At 39.1% G+C, this 18744-nt stretch overlaps 1 protein-coding gene across 3 annotated transcripts in view; it reads right to left on the bottom strand.

Moving 5' to 3' along the window:
* Positions 1-666: 666 nt before the first annotated feature.
* Positions 667-18744, bottom strand: part of CTDP1 (CTD phosphatase subunit 1) — a 287209-nt gene continuing 269131 nt past the window's right edge. For 2 of the 3 annotated variants that reach the window (XR_004538415.1, XR_004538416.1), the window contains one exon: positions 1530-1661. Coding sequence is in view for 1 of the 3 variants with exons in the window: in XM_033934443.1 (XP_033790334.1) it covers positions 1520-1661 (142 nt within the window). In the remaining 2 variants the exon portion in view is untranslated. Of the gene's footprint in view, positions 1662-18744 lie in introns of all 3 variants that reach the window. The other variant, XM_033934443.1, reaches the window with a different exon arrangement.

Raw genomic sequence — 18744 nt, 5'->3', positions numbered from 1 at the left:
GAGGGAATCCAATTGCATGAATATTTCACAATAAATTGTCTCCCATAAACAATAAGGATATCCATATAGAAAGAAGCATGAGTAGTGAGTGAGAATGCTAAAAGCTTTGTGACACAATGATTCTTAGCCATTGTTCTGCTACTCAAGAGCTCCCATACCATTTAAAGGATTCTCCCCCCCCCAAAAAAAAAACAACAACCCCAAAACGAAAAATAAAACACTTACCCAAGTCCTTATCTTTTCCTTAGCTGTCCTCAAGTATTATCAGCTAACCATTTTTATCCCTTCACACACTAATTCCTTGTATAGAGTCCTATTTGCTTACTCATCTGTTATCAAGGTATGAAGATTCTTACCCTATAAAATATGTTTATGTATCTAAGAGGTATGTAGACCAGTATAGTTCCCTGCAAAGAATTCTCTCAAAGAACTAATAAGGTATTACTTGTCAAGACAGTTATTTTACTCCCAAACATTTGTAACCTGTCATGTATAGTTTCTTTTCAAATTCCATTACATTGGAAATTAGAAAAAGTATGAAATTTGATGATGTGGAATAAGTTGATTGATTTACAATTTTCTCTTATTCTTTTACAATAGTGCTAAGTGTTCCCCTTGAGGGAGACAATGGAATATAAATATTTGAGTGATACGAGAAAGGGATACTGAAGTTAGAAAAGAGCTTTTTTTAATTAAATGAAAGACATATGCATTTTGTGGGTCAATACGAAATAGAATATACAAAAACTTTACATCAGGCCTTTCAAAGAAATACACTCCTATCTGAAATAAACTTATAATCATTTCTTCAATGAAGAATAAAAATGGATGAAGGCTATTCCAATGGCAGTAGAGAAGGACATAGTGCATTGTGCTAAAATTCCAAGGATACAGAGAAATAAGGTTCTACAGAACCCAAATGAGTCATGAAGTATTTTTAAAAACATGAAAAATAATCATTACATATTTTTTGAAGGTAGTGACAAATAGATAAAGTGGAACATTCACAAAGTTTGCATATCACATTGGTGTTTTGCTATACAAATATAAATGTTTTTCCTTAAAAATATTTTTGTGGGTTTTTTTAAGTCTATGGAAAAACTTAACTATGTCAACAAGGTTTGTCCAGCTATTACACTTGACCTTTTTGACCCCCATGGCTCTGGTGTTTTATGAATATCACTTTTTTTCTATGAGATGCTGCATTAAAAAAAGAAGTAAATATTAACATGACAAAACTAAGAGCTCCTAAGCTGTCTTTGGCATAGCAGAATTCACCCTTAATACTTTTCCATGTAAAAAAGTATATATATATTTTTAATAAAACACATAAAAAACATCTATTTCAGATTTTATAAAATAAGGTTACCTCTTATAGCGCTGGCAAAATATACATACACATTTCAGGGAAACAAAAAACCATCATTGAAGTACTTAATAGAGGGAGTTCATTTTAAGTCTGCAATCTTTTATGAAAGGTAAAGTAATAGTTTACAAATCTTCCCCTAATTCATGAGTATCACATGAAGTCATTCAGTTCCGCTTCAAGTGCTGCTGCCATTTCATCAGCCTCAGAGCTACTTCCTTCCTCATCTTCATTGCTTGATTCTTTACTAGACTCACTGGCAGCATCTTCTTCCTCCAGCTTGCGCTTGTGACCCCTTCAAATGCAAACAGACAGCAGAAGTGAGAAATTTGCCAAGTACGGTATGTTAAACTATGTGCTTTAACTTTATAACAAGTCTGTGAGTCATTATTTCAAATGATATAAAGGTTTGATAATATTTTATCAAACTGACATAGCAATTAAAGTCCAACATGTAAAATTAAACACAGTAATAACAAATGGTATTTATTATTTACAGCAAATTATATTTTTAAACACATTCTTTTGAAAACCAATATTCCTGTTCTTTGTCATAATTCTAAATATTTCAATGGTGTGCAAAATTATGAGGGAAGACTACAACCTGGTAGGCACTTGCCCATCAGCAGGCCCGCAATTCCTCAGCCCTAGTCTATCCAAGATCCCAATGCAATTCCTAACTATCCACTTGTGTTCTAAAAGCTCTGAACACTTTTGTGCTACCTGAAAATCTGACAACCTTACTTATAAATATGTTAACAAACACTGATCCCATTTCAGATCCCTGGGGTGCTTTACTATTTTCCACCTAGAAAACTGAAAATTTGACCAATTTCCAATCCAGAATAATACACTCCACTCTGTTCCATGATTCAGCAACCGCTTCCCTTGTTACTGGAAGTGCAGTCTGCGATGGTAGCTGCAGCCAGCTACCCTCTCAAGAGCATAGCTTTCCAAATTTCTTCCTGGAAGATTCTAATGACCAATGAAAGCCTTTACAGTTGGGGAGGGGGCCATTGCAACGGACACCCAGTTTAGGGTCATTGGACTCTGGTTCAGCAAAAGTGGTCCATAAATCAACTAGAACACAGTGCTATTCGACTAGCGCTTCAGGCAGTCAGAGTCTTCGTGGACAATGTGACAGCAGAGGCCTATGTCAACAGGCAAGGAGGCACCAGAAGCACTCCATTACACCTAGAAGCTCAACTCCTCTTTTGGTGGAAAATGTGCAGGCTGACTTTTTCAGTTGGCAGACTCTCGACTCTGAATAGTCTGTCCCCCCCAGACGTTCACCTCCATAGTTCAGCAGTGGGGGCATCCACAGGTGAATCTGATGGCCTTGGCTGTAAACACAAAGGTGGATTACTTTTACTGCCAAAGATACGAGCCCGGAAGCGCTAAGTTGGATGTGTTAATCCAACTGTGGTCAGAGAAAGGGCTCTTGTATGTGTTTCCCCTTTGGCCCATGCTAGGGCATGTCATCCGTAGGACTGCGAGTCATCTGGGGTTGGTAGTCCTAACGGCACCCAGTTGGCCCCTTTTGAATTTCAAGCAACAATGCTCTCAAGGCATTCAAAAATAGACTTTTTCAGTAAGTAGTCCTCATTTGAACTGACAAATGAATCACCATGTTCTATCTGAACAAACAAGGAGGTGCAGGCTCTCGCCCTCTTTGCAAGGAGTCACTCCACATTTGGACCAGGGTAAGTGCTCATAGTATTCTTCTCAGGGCAGTATATCAAGAGGGGAAACAAAATGCAACCCCACAAGTGGTCTCTCAATGCAACCATCTTAAGTCAGATTTTCTCCAAATGGAAGACTCCGGACATAGACCTCGTCACTTCCCCCCACAACAACAAGTTGCCGCTCTTCTGTTCCAGACTACATGCCTCCAATCATCCGGAGTCAAATGCTTTCCTTCTCCATTAGGAGAACAAATTCCTCTATGCCTTCCTTCTAATACCTCTCATTGGGAAGACTTTACTCATACTTTGCCAAGAACAGGTTATCATGATCCTCAAAGCACCATGCTGTGTGTGGCACAGGGGTTAGAGCTACAGCCTGTGGGTTCAAATCCCTCACTGTTCCTTATGACCCTGGGCAAGTCACTTAATCCCCTCATTGCCCCAGGTACACTAGAGTTTGAGCCCACTGGGACAGATAGGAAAATATGATAAAGTACCTGAATGTAAACCACTTAGGATATAAGTGGTATATAAATAATTGAACAACTAAATAAATAAATAAAATCAACCTTGTTTCCCTCTCCTCCTAGAGCTCTTGACCCAGGACCTATACTACTTGGAGCCATCCTTAGTGCTGACACAACAATGGATCTCTTCCCCATTCCAACCCTTGTTGGATATACAGTACTTAGATTTGTCTCCCAATTTTCACACCTCACAAGTTACAATATTGTAATATTGCAACTCACAACTCAAGCCTCAATCTGGCAGCTTTTAACCCTTCGCCTTTTTGTTTTAGTTCTTTGTTTTCCTTTTCTGTATTAATTTGTAGTTCTACCCCTACTTCCATGAGTTTCAAGTAAGTTAAAGTCAATGTCTCTTTTTTATGTTTTCTCCCCAATTGTATTACGTAATTGCTTAGAAAGTTTTTATAAGCATTGTATCAAATTTTTAATAAAAATTGGAAATTTTGTTAGCACTAGTATCATGGTTTCTTTCACCGAGCAAGAAAATGCCTTCACCCTTTCTGAGGCAGTATCTGAGATCATTCAAGCATCTAGAAGAGCTTCCACTCAATGATGTTATTACTGCAAATGGACTAGATTCTCTGCTGGATATGTACTACATTCTCTTGAACCTGTCTCATATCCATTCTGTACTATCTTCTTTATATCTCTAATTCAGGCCTCAAGATCAACTCGGTTCAAATACATTTCAGTGCCATCAGTGCCTTTCACGCTCTCTTGGACAACAAACCTCTTTCTGTTCAGCCATTGGTATCCAGATTCATGAACAGACTTTACCACACTAAATCATCTATCAAGCCTCTACCTGTTGCCTGGATTCTCAATATGATACTATTCTGCTCTTTTGAAGTCTCCCTTTGAGCTACTCTCATCCTGCTCTCTCAAATTTCTCACATGAAAGGTTGTTTTCCTTATAGCCCTAATGACTGCCCACCGGGTGAATGAGCTTCAAGCACTAGTATCAAATCCACTATATATAAGATTCTACCATGACAGAGTCCTCCAAATGCAACCAAAATTCCTGGATAAGGTAATTTCAGAATTCCATCTCAACCAGTCTTTAGTTCTACTTGTGCTCTTTCCAAAATCACAGGTGAGGCAGCTCTCCATACCTTGGACTGCAAACATGTTCTGGCATACTACCTAGACCAGACTAAACCTCATAGAGGTTACTCCCAGTTTTTCCTCATAGAGGTTACTCCCAGTTTTTTTGAGCTTTAAATCCTAACAGACTCAGAGTTCCAATTAAGAAGCATTTCTCAGTGAAACCCGATTTCAAGTATAAGGGGAGTCTTGGAAATGTTTAAAGACACACAGGGAAGTGTTCGCTTCGGCAGTACATATACTAAAAGACACAGATATTTGATTCTTGGAGAAAGCTGGAGCTACCAGACATCTTTTATAATTTAAGTGTGTGTGTGTGTGGGGGGGGGGGGGGTAAAAAAAAATTCTCTATTGATGTAAATTTTATTGGCAGTTGTAGGACCTTGATGTGGCTATGATGGTCCCATGGTAACCTTTTGCTGATCTGTTGGCATAATGGTTATGGGATTGAGCACATTATATTTATATAAAGAATTTTTGTATATGTATTATTACATACAGTCCTGTGATTTTTAGAAGATTAGGAATATATCAACACAGGTGTTTTTCGATACACTCGGATAATAGTCAGGAATTTAATTATGGCCAGGGAAGAGATATGATATATTAACTCATAGAAATTGTTCCAGACATATTACAGTCATAGCAAGCAGTATGTCACCCTCCCCTCCCTTTGGTGAACAAAATGTAACTCTAATAGTAATAACATTTATTAGTTATTCCTTCACTCAAAATTATTAATACATGCCTTTGATGCCTAAAACAGTCTAATTGGGAGTTCCATTCCATCTTTATAACCTCTTTAAGGTTCATTGTTTATTCCCTCCCTATTGTTTTTTACCATAATTGTTCTCTTTTCTATCAGCAATATGTAGTTCTTACCCATCCTTTCCTTTCGTTTCAACATATTCATACTGTTAGTCCTTATCATGTTATGCATGTGCAATCTGTTTAATCTGTCTGTGTTGATGCCCTTTTAATTGTATACAATTTTAAAGATTTGTGCATCGCTTAGAAATTTGAGTAAGCGAATAATCAAATATACAATAAACTTGAAACTTGATAGTATTTTGTTCCAAATAAAAAGTTTTCATATCCAGAGAGAACATTTTCATGCAATTATATTTAATTATAACTTGTAATGACATGCCTTATTCTAGTAGACTTGTCTTTATGTATAGGATTACTGAATGCGTAGAGCATGGATGGGGCTGGTAGAATTGTGAAAAGCTATGTTTATGAGTCATAATAGGTATAACTATATACACAGTCAACCTAGACTCTGCTGGAAGAACAATTGTTTTAATTTTTCCACTATAAAAACATGTTATAACGTATTCCTTTTTTTTTAAAACTTTTACCTTGAAGATAAAAGTAAAATCAGCATTTTAACCGAGTTGCTTTTGTTCTTTATGCTGTTTAGTGACTGCTGTCTTAAATTGAGAAATGTTTTATATATACAAAACAAGTATTTTCTCACAAGTGTGATGAAAAATGTTAAGTATATAAGAAAAGTGTAATATAAATAAAAATAGTAAAAGGCTACTAAAATGGTCAGTGGTCTTCATCATAAAGCATATAGGGACAAACTTAAAAGTCTCAATATGTATGCTTTGGAGCAGGGGTAGAGAACTCCGGTCCTCAAGAGCCATATTCCAGTCGGGTTTTCAGGATTTCCCCAATGAATCTGCATGAGATCTATTTGCATGCACTGCTTTCAATGCATATTCATTGGGGAAATCCTGAAAACCTGACTGGAATACGGCTCTGAGGAACGGAGTTCCCTACCCCTGCTTTGGAGGAAGGCAGGAGAGGGGAGATATGATAGAGACGTTTACGTACTTATGTGGCATAAATGCTCATGAGGCAAGTCTTTAATTTGAAAGGAAGCTCCGGAATGAGAGGGCATAGGATGAAGTTAAGAGGTGATAGGCTTAAGAGTAATCTAAAGAAATACTTTTTTTTACAGAAAGGGTGGTAGATGCGTGGCATAGACTCCCAGTAGAGATGGTGGAGACAAAGATTGTGTCTGAATTCAAGAAAGCATGGGACAGGTACTTGAGATCTCTTAGGGAGAGTAGGAGATAGTGGATGCTGTGGATGGGTAGACTGGCTGGGCCATTTGGCCTTTATATATTTCATCATGTTTTTATGTTGACAAAGAATGACACAAGTTATTGCTGTTCTATGTGGTTTTAACTTTTGCTTTATAGTTAATATGAAAGAGTGGCAGCAGAAATGTGTGAGCTTTTAGAGAAAAAGGAGGTAAGTGGCATAAAGTGGGTGTTGCTTAATGGAATACAGTAGTCCCGGAAAATGGAAAGGGTCTCAAGAATTGGTGCTGGGGCAGATTGCCGAACAGTTAGAAGGTAAGGTTTGCATTTTGTGGAAGATACCAAGATTTGTAATAGAGCGGATATCCCGGAGGGAGTGGAAAACATGAAAAAGGACCTGCAAAAGTTATTAGAATGGTCTAATGTTTGGCTATTAAAATTCAGTGCAAGGAAGCGCAGAGTGATGCACCTGGGGAGCAGAAATCTGAAAGAACCATATATCCCAGGAGGTGAGAAACTGATATGCACAGATGGGGAGAGAAACCTTAGAATGATAGTGTCTGAGTATCTCAAGGCAACAAAACAGTGTGACAAGGCAATGACTGTATCTAGAAGGATGTTAGACTGTATAGAGAAAGAAATAACCAGCAGAAGAAAGAAGCATTGATATCCCTGTACAAGTCATCGGTGAGGCCCCACTTGGAGTATTGTGTTCAGTTTTGGAGGCTATATCATACTAAGGATGTAAACCCCCCCAAAAAAAAAACAACCAACAACTCAAAATGGTCCAGAGGAAAGCTATCAAAATTGTGTGGAGCTTGCACCAAAAGACATACGAAAAGAGACTGGAGGACCTGAATATATATACTCTAGAGGAGAGGAGGGACAGGGGAGATGTTACAGATGTTGATATACACAAAAGTTATTAATATAGGAGCAAACAGAGAAGGGAAATGGTAACACTAGTGACATGAGTTTAGGTTGCAGGGTGGTAGACTTAGGAGTAATGTCAGGAAATTCATTTTTACGGAGAAGGTGTTTGAGGCCAGCAATGCCCTCATGAGGGAGGTGGTGGAGACAAAATCAGTCATGGAATGAACATAGAGGATGAACAGGCATGGGATGAACACAGAGGATCTCTAATTATTTTTATTTTTAAAATTTCTAGACTGCCTATGACTAAGCGGTTAACAAATGAAACATTCACAATAGTTTAAAGACAGTACAAGTACAAAATACTTTCAATTACAGTGCAATCATGTAATAGCTTAATCCACTAAAGATAACATCAAAAACTGGAGGAAATTATATGTTGTCAATCTTCATTAAGTATAGTGCAATGATATCAGTTTAAGTTTCTTATTAAATATACCTACAAGCAAAATTTCAAAGAAAAGCCTCCATATACAGTTGTGTCTTTAACATTTTTCTAAGCTGTAAATGGTCAGAACAGGCTCTCAGAATGCCAGGGAGGGAATTCCATAATTTTACTCCCGCCAAGGACATAATTACCATTCTAGATTTAGCATACCAAACAGTTTTCTCCTTCATAGAGGTCAGTCTCATAGTACCCTCAGATTCCTCCTCGGCTAGTACACCTCCCACAGAATTAGAAAATGAATGGTATAAAACCAAAACTCAAATGGTTGCCTGTGTGTTTGATGTGTCAAATGCTACTTAGATGGTAACTTCGGCTATGAAGAACTAAGATCAGTACTTGGCAGACTTGCATGGCCTGTGACCTATATATGGAAATTTAGTTTAGAATGGGCTGGAGAGGGCTCTGACAGAGAAACTCCAGTATTTTGAAAATAAGAACAGTGCTGGGCAGACTTTTAGTCTGTGTCCCACAAATATCAAGATAGTTTAGATAGGCTGAAGTGGGCTTCGACAGCAATTCCAGTAGCTAGAACCTAATGAATAGTACCAGGCAGACTTCTACAGTCTATGTCCTAGAAATGTCAGAGAGATAATTTAATCATGAATTAATAATGCGTGGGGAAGTGAAGCCAATGCCAGATGGGACTCTTACAGTCTGAGTCCCATATATGGCAAGACAGATTAGGATGGGCTGGAGTTTACTTTGATGGCAACTCCAGCAGTGAGAAAGTTTAGTCAATGCTGGATAGATTTCTATGTTCTGTGTCCAGTATGTGGCAAGACAGATCAGTAGGTACTGAGGGCATCTCAATAGCTGGGAAGTAGGGCTAGTGCAGAGCAGACATTTTTATAGTCTGAGCCCTGAAAATGGCAAGGATGAATCATGAGCAAGTATGCATATTTTATACTACATTTATATCATCTGAGTATAGGTCTTGCATATCTTGAGGGGAGTAGAAGACATCTTATAGTGGAGCTTAGCAAGTAAAATGTAATAATATACTGAATTGTTGGTTCAACATTGCTTTCAATGTGACTGTTGGGCAGACTGGATGGACCACACAGGTCTTTATTTACCGTCATTTAACTATGTTATTATGTTACCCTTTCTGTAAAATAAAACAGGAAGAATCTGGCTATAGGACGGTGTATGAAATTCTAGATATAAAACACATATATCAGTTGTTTTACATTTAATGACATAAATGAAAGGGAGCTATCAGTGTAATCTTAGGAAATCACATAACTAGACCAGCTTCATAATATAGGATGCAAATGTGATAATACTAAATTTTTCATGCTTGAAAGGTATATAGATTTATTTTTTCCTCTGCTTCCACTATTCTAATGTGTGTTTGAAATGGCCATTATATTCTTTCGTTCCTATTGAACCTGCAATTTAGCTGTCAAGTTTCAAAGCAAAAAGAGGCTGTGATTGTTCCACAGATTTATTTTAAGAAAATTATATAGACATTTTGTCTAATTTGTTGGTTTAGTGCACTCTGACTTAAAATATGCTATTTTAAAATAGGCATAACTATAGGATGACAGTGGATATTTTTTATTCATTTATTTAAATATTTATAACCTGCAAATCCACAATTCTAAGCAGGTAACAAAATCATTACATACATATTAAAAACACAAAAATGCACACAGTCTCAAAAAACAAACACATATTATTCTATATAAGGGTTGGATAAGGAAGCAAGTTACTGACATTTTGACTCTCAACTTATCAGCCTGATCACCACTAAAACCTTTAGAATAGCTAAAACTCCTGTTAAAGTGACAAAATTATTGCCAGAGATTTGGAGACAATACATTCCATCTTCCTACACTAAGGTTAATAGATGTCAAAATGGAGACAAACTGGAAGGGTGCATTTAATGAGTATCTGTGAAAACATAGGCAATTACTTTAAATATATCTGAATTGTGTGTAGCTGAAAATTTATATCAATAAAAGAAACTGATATTTGCTACTGTAATTCTGTGGCAAATGATTTTTACAGTTCCTAAAAAATAGCTTGACTGTAGTGTATCAAATCTGCGTATGCAGATGATATCCAATTAGTACATCAGATAGATCCAGAGAATGTCAATGAGATATTTGAGATGAACTAAAAAATGGAACAAATCAGAAACTGGCTGAATGAGACTATGGGCTCCTTTTACAAAGCCATGCTAGGGCCTTAACGTGCGGGCTAACTTGCCGCACGCGCTAGCCGCCACCGCCTCCTTTTGAGCAGGCGGTAGATTTCCAGCTAGCGTGCGCTGTAGCGCGCGTTAATCTGGTGCATGCGATAAAACTGCTAGCGCGGCTTTGTAAAAGGAGCCCTATGTTGGCATTGAACATTAATAAATCAAAAACAATGCTTTTTGTGTCTAGGAATGGACTTACTCTTTCTAGCCCTATTCAGATCAAACCAATTCCACTACAAATAGTAACTTCAATAAAATTGTTGGGCATCATACTAGATTCTAAATTATCCTACCATGAGCAAATTAGAGCAATGGTTCAGAAATGGTTTCAGGTTTTATTAAAATTTTATAATATCACTTATAAAACTTCTAAGTGATGTACATTTAAAAGCAGTGATACAATGTTACAAGTTTATAAACCTAGACCAGGGGTAGGCAATTCCGGTCCTCGAGAGCCGGAGCCAGGTCAGGTTTTCAGGATATCCACAACGAATATATACGAGATGGATTTGCATGCACTGCCTCCTTGAGATGCAAATCTATCTCATGCATATTTACTGTGGCTATCCTGAAAACCTGACCTGGCTCTGGCTCTTGAGGACCGGAATTGCCTACCCCTGACATAGACAAAAGCAAATACGGACCAACATGATATAGAAAGATCAGGGGTAGAACTACAATTATTATAGGAAAGAAACAAGCATGGAAAATATGTATGATATGCTATCTTACAAAAATTCTTGATTCCTCTTCTATTAGCATCTTAATACATTCATTGGTGATCTCATGTCTTGACTACTGTAATGCACTTTACAAAAGCTTTACTCAAAAAGAACTAAGACGTTTAAAAACAATCCAAAATACATCAATAAAGATAATCACTAATTCCAAAAAATATGACCATGTAAGTACGTTATTAATAAAAGCCCACTGGTTACCAATTGGACATAGGATTACATACAAATTCTTCTATTAACCTTCAAAACTCGAATTTCTAATTGTCCAGAATTCATAGATACCTCATTCCATACACCCCATCAAGATCTCTAAGATCTGCTTCACAACACCTCTTATCTATTCCTTCTATAAGCCATACCAATACGGTGCACACAACTATTTTTTCAGTAACAGATCCATCGCTGTGGAATTCTGCCCCTGTTCACTTAAGAGAAGAAACGTCATTGGTACGTTTTAAATCAAAACTAAGGAATTTTTATTAAGAACGCCTTCAATATATAACCATCCTTGTTAGGATGACATGTAAATACCCATTCCCCACGTGTTTACCTGTTATGTTTATTTACTTTTTTTAAATATTGTAGTTCTTACTCTTTACCTTCTGAAACTTCAACATTAAAGTCCTAGCCATGCACTCCACCCCCCACCTAGACCTTCTAGCCTGCCAACTTTCTGACAACACTCTCACAGGAACTCTGAACTGCCTTCTCTGCTATGTCACACCAGGAAAATGGAACACCTCTAAACAAGAACTCGAAGAATTTATCCTCCAGCATTCCCTCTCCTCCACACATAACCTGATCCTAGGAGACATCAATCTCCACTTAGAAGACCACACCTCCAAACAAGTAGCGGACATTCTTTCATACCTCAACACCCTATCTTACCAGATACTCAATCCCGAACCCACGCATGAAAAGGGCCATCAACTTGATATAGCCGCTTACACTTCCCCCAACCTTAACACACAAAACATCCACATCACCAACGGCTCATGGCATCCCACCTTATGGTCTGACCATTACAAGTACACCTTCACAATTAACTGGGTGCAGAACAACAACAAACCCACGCCACACACAACAAGCTTCAAGTCCAGAAAGAAAATCGAACCTACCACATTCTGGGACACAGTAGACCCAGAAATAGACCTAAACAATACCAAAGGATTCATAAACACCTGGCGCTCCACAAGTGAATCCGCTTTAAACAAATTAGCACCACTAAAAACAAAAAATAAAATATGCAGACCATCAGACAAATGGTTTGACGCCGAACTCCTACACCTAAAAAGACAATGCAGACAATTAGAAAGGACATGGAAAAAACAGAAACAAGACCACACCAAAACAGAATGGAGACACCAAATCAAACAATACAAAATCAAACAGAAGGAAATAAGAACAGACTACTACTCCAAACTCATTGGCACCGATAAACCGGACACAAAAAAACTTTTCAACCTTGTCAGAAATCTCACTGATACCAAACCCCACCTCGCCACCCTAGGAAACCAAACTCCAACAGCCTCCCAACTAGCGGACCATTTCAAACACAAAATCATCACAATCAGATCCACATTCAACAACTCTCGAAACATCTTAGAAGAGATACTAACAAAACCCACAAAAGATGAAGCCACCTCAGCAGATAGGATCTGGACCGACTTCCCAACGACACAATGGTCAGACCTAGACCGGCTGTATAAAAAATACAGCAAATCTTCATGTGATTTGAACAATTGTCCTCCTTATCTACTAGCTACAGCGTCCACTAAATTCACAGCTGGTCTCACGCTATGGCTGCAAACCACCCTAAGGGAAGGTCAGTTCCCCCCGGAACTTGGCGAAATCATAATTACTCCCATACTAAAAGACCCCAAAGGCCCAATAGACCAATCGCTTCTATACCTCTATACGTCAAACTCATAGAGGGTCTAGTAGCACAATATCTCGCCAATTACCTAGAAGACCACCACATCCTACACCCTACTCAATCCGGATTCAGAACCAATCACAGTACTGAAACACTTCTGGTTTCCCTACTAGACATAGCCCGTCAGCACCTCAGCAAAGGAAATAAGTTACTAATCATCCAACTCGATCTTTCAGCAGCATTCGACTTAGTTGACCATTCCATACTACTCCAGATACTAGATGCCATAGGAATATCAGGTAATGTTCTCAACTGGTTCCAAGGATTCCTCAAAACAAGATCATACAGAGTCAAGTCAAATGATCTTCTATCCAACTCATGGTCAAACCCCTGCGGAGTTCCACAAGGATCCCCTCTATCGCCCATACTTTTCAACCTCTTCATAGCATCCCTAGGCACGGCCCTAGACGCCCTAAGCATTACATCCTTCAGCTATGCGGATGATATAACCATCCTCCTCCCCTTCGACATCCAAGACCCCACCTCCAATGGACGCCTGAAAACAACATTGGAAACTGTAGAAAAATGGATAACGAACCACAAGTTAAAACTGAATGCGGAGAAAACCAAATTCCTACTACTAGAGAAGGAACAAAAACCATCCCTAAAAGAACTAGATGTAAACACAATCAAATATCCAATACAGAATACTCTCAAAATTCTGGGAACACACCTAGACAGAGGCTGCACAATGCAAACACAAATACACAAAACCATAAAAAAAGCATTCTTCACCATGCGAAACCTAAGAAAAATAAGAAAATTCTTTTCCAAAGAACACTTCAAGATCATTGTACAATCCCTCATACTCAGCTCCTTAGATTACTGCAATAGCCTCTACCTACCTTGCCCAAATACTATGATAAAACAACTACAGACCGTTCAGAACACAGCTATCAGACTCATCTACTCGCTCAGCAAATTTGACCACGTCACACCCGCCTATGTAGACTCTCACTGGCTTTCGATAAAAGCAAGAACTCAATTCAAACTCTACTGCTTACTTTTCAAAGTAACCCATGGTATGGCCCCCAATTACCTGAACAACCGTCTTTGCCGCTATCGACTACTCAGATCAAGAAGAACTCAGAATCTTTTCACCTTCCCCCCTCATAATGGTACCCGACGTAAGAAACTTTACGACAGCCTTCTAGCAACTCAGGCAGCGAAAATTGACCCCACCATCACCAAACTGATGATCAAAACAACAGACATCAAAGTGTTTTGGAAAGAAATCAAAACATTTCTTTTCAAAAAACATGTCCTTACTTAATATTCCCCTCCCCAATCGCACATGCACTCTCCCCAGCAAATAACACACTAGTCATCCCCTTGAACCTCATTTACGAAAAATATCCAAACTCCTAAATAAGCATCTCCCTTAGGTATCCATTTAACCTTCTCCTAAATAAGCATCTCCCTTAGGTATCCACTTAACTGATTCCTTCAAAGTTAGGTATCTTTCTTCAGTTGCCTATATTGTTTTCCCCACTGAACCTTGTAACTACTTGAACCCTGTCAAGTTATTCTATCGATAAATCCAGATATCTTATACTTGTATTTCTATACCACAACATGTAATTTACTTAAATCATTGTAATGTAATTCTCTCGGTAATGTCCTGATCTCTTTTAACTGTAATCCGCTTAGAACCGCAAGGCACAGGCGGAATAGAAATCACAAATGTAATGTAATGTCTGTCTAACTAAATTATGGTCTAGAGCAGTGTTCCGTGACGCATTTCAAGATCGGCAGCGGGCTACCCCAGCACTCAAAATCAGCAACGGGCCTTCCCTCCCTCCTGCGGCTCAAGTTCGGCAATGGGCCTCCTTCTCCCCCCGGCATCAATAGAACTTTAGATCGGCAACGTGGTGCTCAGCCCACAGCTTCCCCTCTGATGCGGCTTCCTGTTTCCGCCCAGGCAGTTCGAGTCAGAGGGAAGCTGTGGACTGAGCACCGCATTGCCGATCTGAAGTACTGTTGATGCCGGGGGGAGAAAGAGGCCCATTGCCGAACTTGAGTGTCATCACAGGGGGGGGGGTGACTATTTTGTTGCTAAAATTGGAGAGGAAGGGAGAGAGATGGGCCTGTGGTGGATGGAGAGATTGAGAGAAGGGGGCAGATGATGGAAGTGGGGAGAAGGGAGGAGAGAAGAGGGCAGATGATGGAAGGGGGGAGAAGGGGGCAGATGACAGAAGTGGGGAGAAGGGGCAGATGATGGAAGTGGGGAGAAGGGGGAAAGAGAAGAGGGCAGATGATGGAAGGGGGGAGAAGGGGACAGATGACAGAAGTGGTTAGGATGAACTTCCATTATACTTTTATATTCGAATACTGTAAGAAACAGATGATCCCCTGTGGTCTACGCATCATGAAAGGACCGACGATGTTCTGCAATGATCAAGATTTTTTGGACTGTTGGTGCAAAATTCTTAACAAATGTTCCTTAGACTTATGATCTTACTTATTGAGACCTCAAAACAAAAATCAGATGATATCACCAAAAAATTAAAAGAAAAACTTGAGCAGGTCAAGAACGAGGACAAGAACTTTGAGGAAATCATACAAGACGTGAACCTTAAATGAATAAACTTAAAAGGGACCACAATGATTATCAAAAAGGTAACATTTATATCTCCAGAACATCTGTATCCACAGTTTTTGTTTTCATCGGTGGATTGTTTTCACTGTGGATCATTGGATCTCTCCATTTTTTTTGTTGTTTACCAAAGAGCACAAAAGATTAAAAACTCTTTACAATGTCCATTCTATCACCTTCAAGTTCAAGCTTTTCATCATTTTCCATATTATAGTATAATCTCGTTATAATGGACTTCAAGGGACCTGGAAAAACTGTCTGCTATATCCAGAGTCCGTTATATCCAGAGTTGCATTTTTTAAAAATTTTATTTAGGTCAACTTGAAACAAAGTAAAATCAATGAACAACAAGTCACTTCATAAGCATATCAGCAACATCAATAACAAAACTCAGCAAAACATTGGTATGGCACGAAATGATTGCAAAACCAGAACACTAAAGCATTATGTCATATGTACTGGAAAGAAAAATAATCTATCATTTTCTTCTGGGCTGCATTTCTTTCATATGTTTTAGTGATGTACGCATCACGTTTTCCAACGCAATTCTTATCTACTCACTGAGAAAACACGACCACATCACAGCGGTTTATCTTGATTCACACTGGCTCCCAATACAAGTAAGAATACTATTCAAATTCTACTGTCTCCTATTTAAGACCATAAACGGAGACTGCCCAGCCTACTTGAACAACCGACTAATCCAAACAACCACAACCAGACATAGGAGAACCCACACTCCATTCACGCACCCTCCAATCAGAAACGTCAAATTAAAAAAATGTATGATGGGCCTCCTAGCCACTCAAGCAGCAAAACTAGACCACCAACTCTCCAATTTACTGATCTTGACCTCAGACTACAAAACCTTCAGAAAAGAAATAAAAAACCTGCTATTTAAGAAATCCTTAAAGACAAACTAACACAGCAAGAATCATCTCAATAGCAACCTGCTCCACTATGTAATACCACCAAAACTGTCCAGTTAACTCCTTATGTATTCTTAAATGTCCAGATAACTCCTTTATGTAATCTGCCTTGAACCGCAAGGTAATGGCGGAATAGAAATCACTAATGTAATGTAATGTAATTCATCAGTACATCTGCTTCAACAGCATCATTAGCGTTATGTTCAATGTAATGTTGCAGCAGTGTCAATGCCCATGCTTGCTTCACATGTAGATGGTGGAAGCTCAGCTGGAGCCTCCTCATCACTGGATTTGTCACCAGTTTGTGCAATATGGACTTTGGACAGCCAGACTTTGCTTTGACTTCTGCTACAAGCTCCTGATCAGTCAACACAGCAAATGTCTGCACCTGCTCATCAATGGCAAGACGTAGTCTGGTCCAAGAAATTCAATTCCATCAGCCGTTCAAAAATGTTATCACAGTCACGAACAGACAATGTTGTCGATAGAGGTGTCTCTGAACGATCTTCTCTTGTCTCTGCAGAAATATCAGAAACAACGTTCTTGACAACTCCCACCATCCTGAAACAATTATTCATTGCTGTCGCTGTGATTTTGTTCTCCCAGACTGACCGAGCCCATAGCAGACACTGCAGTATGTCAATGGCAAAGTTGTCCATGTCTCTGTTCTCAATGGCTAAGATAGAACACAAGAACATAAGAAATGCCTGCACCAGATCAGACCTGGGGTCCATCCAGTCCGGTGGTCCGCACATGCGGAGGCTCAGCCAGGCGTACCTTGGTACATACATTAGTCACTCGTATCCCTCAATGTGTCCTGCAAGAAGATAGGTTTATGCATAAGTTGCTTTCTGTACAGAACTTTGAAGTTCTGTATGATGCCCATGTCACATGGCTAAAGTTAACTAGTACAGTTTAGTGGCAAGAACTCCAGCTGTATTGCTTTAAGCTGTTCAGCTACAGCTGGGTCATGTGCGCTGCAGTTATCAATGATCATCAGAACGCGACGCTTTTCCTTCACAAATTTTCTGTCAAGATCTGTCAACCATTCACTGAACAGACTGGCTGTCATCCATGCTTTACAATTGTTTCTGTACACAACTGGCAGCAACTTCGCACCTTTGAAACAATGTGACTTGGCAGACTTTCCAATATCTAGTAGCGGTAGCTTTTCAGATCCATCCATATTGGCAGCAAACAATAATGTAAGGTGCTCCTTACTTCTCTTGCCACCGTGGCAGCTGTCTCCTTTGAATGTCATTGTGCGATCCGGCAACAGCTTAAAAAATAACCCAGTCTCGTCAGCGTTGAAGACTTGCGTTCGTCATATTGGTCCAGCAGCCATGGCAGTTTGGTCTGTAGCCAGTCTGCAGCAAGTTCTTGTGGTACAGACTCTGATTTGCCACTCAGGACGCGAAAGATAACAGCTCTGAGTTTCTTGAACCAATCCAGCCATCCATCACTACATTTAAAGTCATTGTGACCAAGTTGAAAAGCAAGACTGACTGCTTTTGCTTTCAGAATTGGACCAGAGACTGGCGCACCAAGTGAGCATGCTTACTTCAACCAAAGAAAAAGCGCATCTTCAACATCATCAACATAAGTGGATTTGCACATTTTCTTACTGCCATCTGCAAACTGCAGAGAACTCTTGTACTTCTCACGGTTACTCCAGATGTCACTGACTGTAGATTTGCTTATACCATAGTCACATACAATATCCGCTTGTGCTTTCTTTTTTGTTTCGATTAAAAGAATGATTTTGCATTTTAAATCTAATGTTATAGAATGATGCTTCATAGCAGACTTCTCAGCCATTTTGATTTTATATCACCAGTACACTACGTGCCTTGTAGGCGGAGCCTGCATATCCGTTATAGTTGAACAAAACTACAGCTAAAAGCGGCTCTGGGAACCAAATTGTTTGTCCGTTATATGCGAAAGTCCGTTATATGCGAGTCCACTATATGCAGTAATTTTCTGCATGTTCATAAAGGCGCACGGCTGGGATCAGCAGACCTCGTCCGCTATAAACGATATTCCGTTATAAGCGAGTCCATTATAATGAGATTATATTGTAATAATCTTTGTTTTATTTATATTTAGTTCTAATCCCTTATTATGACTTTTGGCTTTAATTTTCCTCAGTAGGTACATGTCTTCTTTACTACATGAGAAGATCAGACTCCCTGAGTGTAGAGGCTGTCGAGATAAGCCCCTAGCCTA

The sequence above is a fragment of the Geotrypetes seraphini genome, chromosome 2 (assembly GCF_902459505.1).
Source record: "Geotrypetes seraphini chromosome 2, aGeoSer1.1, whole genome shotgun sequence".
NCBI classification, from domain to species: Eukaryota; Metazoa; Chordata; class Amphibia; order Gymnophiona; family Dermophiidae; genus Geotrypetes; species Geotrypetes seraphini.
The sequence above is the reverse complement of the archived record's forward strand: the minus strand, read 5'-3'. Positions and strand labels throughout refer to the sequence as shown.